At 46.0% G+C, this 9,224-nt stretch overlaps 1 protein-coding gene across 1 annotated transcript in view; it reads left to right on the forward strand.

The window, feature by feature from the left end:
- Positions 1-8,815, forward strand: part of LOC124007119 (2-oxoglutarate dehydrogenase, mitochondrial-like) — a 48,829-nt gene extending 40,014 nt beyond the window's left edge. Inside the window, 12 exon segments of the mRNA XM_046317437.1 lie at positions 127-279; positions 974-1,076; positions 2,918-3,046; positions 3,485-3,635; positions 5,270-5,397; positions 6,027-6,205; positions 6,540-6,611; positions 6,795-6,923; positions 7,119-7,191; positions 7,726-7,889; positions 8,133-8,287; positions 8,528-8,815. Of these exon segments, the coding sequence (XP_046173393.1) occupies positions 127-279; positions 974-1,076; positions 2,918-3,046; positions 3,485-3,635; positions 5,270-5,397; positions 6,027-6,205; positions 6,540-6,611; positions 6,795-6,923; positions 7,119-7,191; positions 7,726-7,889; positions 8,133-8,287; positions 8,528-8,648 (1,557 nt within the window). The 3' untranslated portion in view covers positions 8,649-8,815.
- Positions 8,816-9,224: the final 409 nt, after the last annotated feature.

Raw genomic sequence — 9,224 nt, forward strand, 5'->3', positions numbered from 1 at the left:
CCTAGTTTATAGAAAGACCCAAATATGTAGCCCATGCAGGAAACATGCCATAACAAGCTGATTTATAATGTGTGTGCGTGTGTGTGCGTGCGTGCGTGTGCGTGCGTGTGTGTGTGTGTGTTACAGGTGTGTTACAGGCGTAACGGCCACAATGAGATGGACGAACCCATGTTCACCCAGCCTCTGATGTACAAGCAGATCAAGAAGCAGAAAGGAGTCCTACAGAAATACGCTGAGAAACTCATAGCAGAGGGAGCTGTCACCAGACAGGAGTATGAGGTAACATATTTTGCCATATACACTGAGTATGCCAAACATTAGAAACACCTTCCCCCTTTTGACTTCTGAACAGACTAATTTCATCGGGGCATGGACTCTGCAAGGTGTCGAAAGTGTTCCACAGGGATGCTGGCCCATGTTGACCCCAATGTTTCCCGTAGTTGTGTGAAGTTGGCTGGATGTCCTTTGGGTGGTTGAACCATTCTTGATACACACGGGAAACTGTTGACTGTGAAAAACCAAGCAGTTCCTGACACAGACAGGTGCGCCTGGCACCTACTACCATTCCCCGTTCAAAGGCAATTAAATATTTTGTCTTGCCCATTCACCACCTGAATGGCACAAATACACAAACCAATTGTCTAAAGGGTTAAAAACAAGTGACATCAATAAGGGATCATAGCTTTCACCTGAATTCACCTGGGCAGTCTATGTCATGGAAAGAGCAGGTGTTCTTAATGTTTTGTGCACTCAGTGTATACTTATACACCATAGACTGCCCATATACATCATGTAGCATAAACAGTCCTTAGAAACCTCTACTTGCAGTAGATATTATATTCTGTCCTCTGTCTTTATATGGAAGACTGTCCTTACACAGAATGTACTCGCTGATTGACATGAGGGACCAAGGTGTTGTTGTTGAGGACTACTTCATTTAACATTAAATGGATATTAACCCTCTCCCCTCTAGGAGGAGATTGCCAAGTATGACAAGATCTGCGAAGAGGCTCACGCTCGCTCCAAAGACGAGAAGATTCTACACATCAAACACTGGCTAGACTCACCCTGGCCCGGTCAGTGTGTGTGTGTGTGTGTGTGTGTGTGTGTGTGTGTGTGTGTGTGTGTGTGTGTGTGTGTGTGTGTGTGTGTGTGTGTGTGTGTGTGTGTGTGTGTGTGTGTGTGTGTGTGTGTGTGTGTGTGTGTGTGTGTGTGTGTGTGTGTGTGTGTGTGTGTGTGTGATAACCTAAGTTTTACAATATATTGTAAGTGCACAGTACCAGTCAAAAGTTTGGACACACCTACACATTCAAGGGTTTTCTTTATTTTTAATATTTTCTACATTTTAGAATAATAGTGAAGACATCAAAACTATGAAATACCACACATGGAATCAGGTAGTAACCCAAAAAGTTTTAAACAAATATTTAAATATATTTTTTATTTTGCATTCTTCAAAGTATCCACCCTTTGCCTTGATGACAGCTTTGCACACTCTTGGAATTCTCTCAACCAGCTTCACCTGGAATGCTTTTCCAACAGTCTTGAAGGAGTTCCCACATATGCTGAGCACTTGTTGCCTGCTTTTCCTTCACTCTGCGTTTCAACTCATCCCAAACCATCTCAATTGGGTTGAGGTCGGGTGATTGTGGAGGCCAGGTCATCTGATGCAGCACTCCACTGATGCAGCACTTGCTCAGCCTGGAGTTGTGTTTGGTCATTGTCCTGTTGAAAGACAATTGATAGTCAGACTAAGCGCAAACCAGTTGGGATGGCTTACTGCTGCAGAATGCTGTGGTAGCCATGCTGGTTGTGTGCCTTGAATTCTAAATAAAACTCTAACAGTGTCACCAGCAAAGCACCCCGCACCATCACACCTCCTCCTCCATGCTTCACGGTGGGCATTTCACATGCGAAGAACATCCGTTCACCTACTCTGCGTCTCACAAAAACCAAAAATCTCAAATTTGGACTCATCAGACCAAAGGACAGATTTCCACCAGTCTAATGTCCATTACTTGTGTTTCTTGGCCCAAGCAAGTCTCTTATTATTATTGGTGTCCTTTAGTAGTGGTTTCTTTGCAGCAATTTCACCATAAAGGCCTGATTCACGCAGTCTCCTCTGAACAGTTTATGTTGAGATGCGTCTGTTACTTGAACTCTATTAAGCATTTATTTGGGCTGCAATTTCTGAGACTGGTAACTCTAATGAACTTATCCTCTGCAGCAGAGGTAACTCTGGGTCTTCCATTCCTGTGGTGGTCCTCATTAGAACCAGTTTCATCATAGCACTTGATGTTTTTTACGACTGCACTTGAAGAAACTTTCAAAGTTCTTGACATTTTCCGCATTGACTGACCTTCATGTCTTAAAGTAATGATGGACTGTCATTTCTCTTTGCTTATTTGAGCTGTTCTTGCCATAACATGGACTTGGTCTTTTACCAAATAGTGTTGTCTTCTGTATAGCACCCCTACCTTGTCACAACACAGCTAATTGTCTCAAACGCATTAAGAAGGAAAGAAATTCCACAAATTAGCTTTTAACATGGCACACCTGTTAATTGAAATGCATTCCAGGTGGCTACCTCGTGAAGCTGGTTGAGAGAATGCCAAGAGTGTGCAAATCTGTCATCAAGGGTGGCTACTTTGAAGAATCTCAAATATAAAATATACATATACCTGTCAAAAGTTTTAGAACACCAACTCATTCAATGGTTTTTCTTCATTTGTACTATTTTCTACATTGTAGAATAATAGTGAAGACATCAACACTATGAAATAACTCATATGGAATCATGAAGTAACCAAAAAAAATGTCCAAACTTTTGACTGGTACTGTATTTGTGTGTGTGTTTTATTCTCTGTGTAAGCATACACTAAAAGTGTGTATTCTTTATCAATGTGAGTGTGTGTAGGTTTCTTCAACATGGATGGCCAGCCCAAGAGTATGACCAGTCCGTCTACAGGCCTGACTGAGGAGGAGCTGGGACACATAGGACACATTGCTTCATCTGTCCCTGTGGAAGACTTCACTATACATGGAGGTAGACAACCACGCACATACACTCAAACCCATGCACACACGTGTGGACACACACACTACCTGTGGAAGTACAGCGTAACCTATGTACATAATATTGTAATTGTAATATATGCCATTTAGCAGACGCTTTTATCCAAAGCGACTTACAGTCATGTGTGCATACATTCTACGTATGGGTGGTCCCGGGGATCGAACCCACTACCCTGGCTACATGCTCACATATCCTGTGTGTGTGTGTGTGTGTGTGTGTGTGTGTGTGTGTGTGTGTGTGTGTGTGTGTGTGTGTGTGTGTGTGTGTGTGTACCTGCTCTATGCGTGCAATGGTGTGTGTATCCATGTCTGTTGTGTGTGTGTGTGTGTGTGTGTGTGTGTGTGTGTGTGTGTGTGTGTGTGTACATATCCTCATCCATCTATGTGTGTGTGTGTGTGTGTGTGTCAGGTCTGAGCCGTATACTAAAGGGTCGTGCGACGATGGTGGGCCAGCGTGTGTGTGACTGGGCTCTAGGAGAGTACATGGCCTTTGGCTCGCTGCTCAAGGAGGGAACACACATACGTCTCAGCGGACAGGACGTAGAGAGAGGAACCTTCAGGTACCACCGCCACCCTTTACCACAGCCTCTGTCAATGTTATGACTGTATGTTGTACTAAAGTCTCTTGTTTGACAGCGTTATGTGTTATTTGTCATTGCTGAATTATATATTTACGTTTTATTTGGAATTGTACACATTTGCTGCTAAATGCTGAATTGCAGCATACATCTGTAGGCCTACGTAATTACGTCAATATAATACAATAAAACATGAAAATATGAGATATACAGCGCATTTGGAAAGTATTCAGACCCCTTTTCAACATTTTGTGACGTTACAGCCTTATTCTAAAATGTATTACATCGTTTTTTCCCTCATCAATCTACACACAATACACCATAATGACATCACAATACCCCATAATGACATCACAATGCCCCACAATGACATCACAATATCCCATAATGACATCACAATGCCCCACAATGACAAAGAATAAACAGGTTTTTAGATTTTTTAAAATGAATTTACCACAGATGGACTCCAATCATCTCAAGGATGATCAATGTAAACAGGATGCACCTGAGCTCAATTTCGAGTCTCATAGCAAAGGGTTTTCGCTTTGTCATTATGGGGTATTGTGTGTAGATTGATGAGGAAAAACATTAATTGAATCCATTTCAGAACGAGGCTGTAACGTAACACAATGAGGATAAAGTGAAGGGGTTTGAACACTTTCCGAATGCACTGCAGTAGTACAGTTAAGCAGCATTAAGCATTAATCTTTGAAGTCTCACCAAGTAAGACGTAGGGCTGTTGTAGTATCTGTCAGTCCGAGTAGGGGGAAGGTTCAGTTCAGTTTGTGACTGGATTGGGTAGATCTGACATGGCCTCTTGTCTGAGGCAGCCATTTGTTGTAGTCCTGGGATTTTGCAAGCTTCTGGGCAAAGGATCTGCGGACGTGGGTACGGCAGGACTCCAAGGACTGCAAGCCAATGTCACTGCATGCAGTCGTAGGATGTGTAGGTGGGGCTCATGGTGATTGTGTTGGATCTTCTCCAGTTGGTTGTGTTGCTTTGAGACCTGGGTGCCATACTGAGGCGCTATTGTCACATATCGGTGGTATATTAACTCTAGTTTACTCTCGCTCTCTCTCCATGTCTCTCCCTCGCTTCTACCCACCCCTCTACCTCTCCCCTTCCCTCTCTTTTCTCTACCCATAACTCTCTCTCTCTCTCTCTCCATGTCTCTCCCTCGCTTCTACCCACCCCTCTACCTCTCCCCTTCCCTCTCTTTTCTCTACCCATAACTCTCTCTCTCTCTCCATGTCTCTCCCTCGCTTCTACCCACCCCTCTACCTCTCCCCTTCCCTCTCTTTTCTCTACCCATAACTCTCTCTCTCTCTCTCTCTCTCTCTCCATGTCTCTCCCTCGCTTCTACCCACCCCTCTACCTCTCGCCTTCCCTCTCTTTTCTCTACCCATAACTCTCTATCTCTCTCCTTCTCCATGTCTCTCCCTCGCTTCTACCCACCCCTCTACCTCTCCCCTTCCCTCTCTTTTCTCTACCCATAACTCTCTATCTCTCTCTCTCTCCATGTCTCTCCCTCGCTTCTACCCACCCCTCTACCTCTCCCCTTCCCTCTCTTTTCTCTACCCATAACTCTCTCTCCTTCTCCATCTCCCTCGATACAGTCACAGACACCATGTTCTCCATGACCAGAATGTAGATAAGAGGATCTGTATTCCCATGAACCACATCGCTCCGAACCAGGCTCCATACACTGTCTGTAACAGCTCTCTGTCAGAGTACGGAGTATTGGGTGAGTACACACACACACACACATATAGACACACACGTACATGTACGCAGACATGCGCACACACATGCAGATGCAGTCTATTATTTTGCTGTCTTTACTGTACCACAACATTATGAGGAGTTGTCTGTTTTTTAGTTCCCTCATGCTTTCTGACCTGAACATCTCTCTCCTTTCCTCCCTCCTCATGCTTTCTGACCTGAACATCTCTCTCCTTTCCTCCCTCCTCATGGTTTCTGACCTGAACATCTCTCTCCTTTCCTCCCTCCTCATGCTTTCTGACCTGAACATCTCTCTCTCTCCTTTCCTCCCTCCTCATGGTTTCTGACCTGAACATCTCTCTCCTTTCCTCCCTCCTCATGGTTTCTGACCTGAACATCTCTCTCCTTTCCTCCCTCCTCATGGTTTCTGACCTGAACATCTCTCTCTCTCTCCTTTCCTCCCTCCTCATGGTTTCTGACCTGAACATCTCTCTCTCTCTCCTTTCCTCCCTCCTCATGGTTTCTGACCTGAACATCTCTCTCCTTTCCTCCCTCCTCATGGTTTCTGACCTGAACATCTCTCTCCTTTCCTCCCTCCTCATGCTTTCTGACCTGAACATCTCTCTCTCTCTCCTTTCCTCCCTCCTCTAGGTTTCGAACTGGGTTTTGCCATGGCTAGTCCCAATGCTCTGGTTCTGTGGGAGGCCCAGTTTGGGGACTTCCACAATACAGCCCAGTGTATCATAGACCAGTTCATCTGCCCAGGACAGGCCAAGTGGGTCAGACAGAACGGAATAGTCCTACTGCTACCCCATGGCATGGAAGGAATGGTAGGAACTACTGTCTGTCCGTCCATCCATCTGTGAGGCAGAGTATGTGAGTGTAAACCTCTGTCTGTCTGTCTGTCTGTCTGTCTGTCTGTCTGTCTGTCTGTCTGTCTGTCTGTCTGTCTGTCTGTCTGTCTGTCTGTCTGTCTGTCTGTCTGTCTGTCTGTCTGTCTGTCTGTCTGTCTTTACGTCCGCCCGTCTGTCTGCCTCAGTCTCTGAGAACAGAATAGCACTGCTGCTCCCACCACTTATCTATAAGTCTGTCTTCGCTTTGAAGAACATTGTCTGTTCTCACAAACGGATGATAAACTACATGATCCCATGATCCTGTACTCAGGGTCCAGAGCACTCGTCAGCCCGACCAGAGAGGTTCCTGCAGATGTGTAATGAAGACCCGGATGCATACCCTGTAAGTGTGTGTGTGTGTGTGTGTGTGTGTGTGTGTGTGTGTGTGTGTGTGTGTGTGTGTGTGTGTGTGTGTGTGTGTGTGTGTGTGTGTGTGTGTGTGTGTGTGTGTGTGTGTGTGTGTGTGTGTGTGTGTGTGTGTGTGTGTGTGTGTGTGTGTATAACCTGTCCCTTCTCTCATGCATAGAAATTCTCTGCTGAGGAGTTTGCTGTGCGTCAGCTGTATGACTGTAACTGGATCATAGTCAACTGCTCTACACCAGCTAACTACTTCCACGTCCTCCGCAGACAAATACTACAGCCCTTCAGGAAGCCTGTGAGTGCCACACACACACACACACACACACACACACACACACACACACACACACACACACACACACACACACACACACACACATACACATACATTCAGGTTTACAGAACCACGTCCTTCACATACACTCTACACACACACATCTCTCCTCTTTTTCCCTTATTTTCTCCCTCTCTCTTTCTCTCTGCCCTCCAGCTGATAGTCTTCACCCCCAAGTCTCTGCTGCGCCACCCTGACGCCAAGTCCAACTTTGACGACATGCTGACAGGTGAGGGATGGAGGGAGGCGAGGAGGATTTAGGTTAGCGAGGAGGTTGGAAGCTAGCTATGGTCATGATGGCTCCTTCTAACGTCTGATGTACAGTACTGTAGATAAGTTATTCGGTAGCAAAGCTATCTTAGCTAAGATATCTGGTGGAACGGGATGAGAGCGATTGTCTGAAGTGTCTGCTTGTCACCAGACCTGAGTTCAAATGGTATTTGCTTTCAATCAAATGCGCTGAGCGGGGGTTGCACTTTGGGGACTATTCCATTGGGTTCCATTGCACCAGGCAATTATTTGAAAGAAAACAAATACTATTTAAATACTGCTTATCAGACCAATGAGAGACGAATGAGTGTGTGTGTGTGTGTGTGTGTGTGTGTGTGTGTGTGTGTGTGTGTGTGTGTGTGTGTGTGTGTGTGTGTGTGTGTGTGTGTGTGTGTGTGTGTGTGTGTGTGTGTGTGTGTGTGTGTGTGTGTGTGTGTGTGTGTGTGTGCATGTGTGTACATGTGTGTACCGTACGTGTGTGTGTGTGTTTCAGGTACCCACTTCCAGCGTCTGATCCCAGACAGTGGTCCTGTGTGTGAGAAGCCAGATGGGGTGAAGAGGATTGTGTTCTGTACTGGGAAGGTCTACTATGAACTGACCCGAGAACGCAAGAACAGAGGCATGGATAATACCGTGGCCATTGCACGCATAGAGCAGGTATACACACACACACACACACACACACACACACACACACACACACACACACACACACACACACACACACACACACACACACACACACACACACACACACACACACACACACACACACACACACATGCACACACACATGCACACACACACACACACATGCATACATGCACACAGGTACAGTTCACACACACACACTTCTAATCTCATCTCTCTCTCTCCTCCATCTATCTCTTTCTCCTCCAGCTCTCTCCCTTCCCGTTTGACCAGGTGAAGGTGGAGACAGATCTTTATCCCAACGCTGACCTGGTGTGGTGCCAGGAAGAGCACAAGAACCAGGGTTACTATGACTACGTCAAACCCCGCCTCCGCACCACCGTTGACCGCACCCGCCCCGTTTGGTACGACCAGCCTCCTTCACTCACACCTGCTCACAGGGAAAGATATCAAGGAATAATTTGATTGAACCTGGTCAAAGAGTTGTGTTTTGTATTAAATGTGTTCTCGCTTGTTTCTCATGTGTGTATGTGTGAATGTGTGTTTATGTATGTGTGTATGTGTGAATGTGTGTTTATGTATGTGTGTGTGTGTTTATGTATGTGTGTATGTGTGAATGTGTGTTTATGTATGTGTGTGTGTAGGTATGCTGGTCGTGGGCCTGCAGCAGCTCCAGCTACAGGGAACAAAGCAGCTCACCTGGTGGAGTTACAACGCTTCCTAGATACAGCTTTTAACCTGGACGCATTCACTGGGCAGTCCTAACACGCTTATACTATAAACCCTATGCCCTATACCCCTCAATCTCAACTCTGGACCTCCCAGCCAGTTCCACTGCGTTTTTTCATTGTCCCCTCTAATCAGGGACTGATTTAGACCTGGGACACCAGGTGGTGATTCCCCTCTAATCAGGGACTGATTTAGACCTGGGACACCAGGTGGTGATTCCCCTCTAATCAGGGACTGATTTAGACCTGGGACACCAGGTGGTGATTCCCCTCTAATCAGGGACTGATTTAAACCTGGGACACCAGGTGGTGATTCCCCTCTAATCAGGGACTGATTTAGACCTGGGACACCAGGTGGGTGATTCCCCTCTAATCAGGGACTGATTTAGACCTGGGACACCAGGTGGTGATTCCCCTCTAATCAGGGACTGATTTAGACCTGGGACACCAGGTGGGTGATTCCCCTCTAATCAGGGACTGATTTAGACCTGGGACACCAGGTGGGTGATTCCCCTCTAATCAGGGACTGATTTAGACCTGGGACACCAAGTGGGTGATTCCCCTCTAATCAGGGACTGATTTAGACCTGGGACACCAAGTGGGTGCAATTAAT

Source organism: Oncorhynchus gorbuscha, linkage group LG20, assembly GCF_021184085.1.
Source record: "Oncorhynchus gorbuscha isolate QuinsamMale2020 ecotype Even-year linkage group LG20, OgorEven_v1.0, whole genome shotgun sequence".
Classification (NCBI taxonomy): domain Eukaryota; kingdom Metazoa; phylum Chordata; class Actinopteri; order Salmoniformes; family Salmonidae; genus Oncorhynchus; species Oncorhynchus gorbuscha.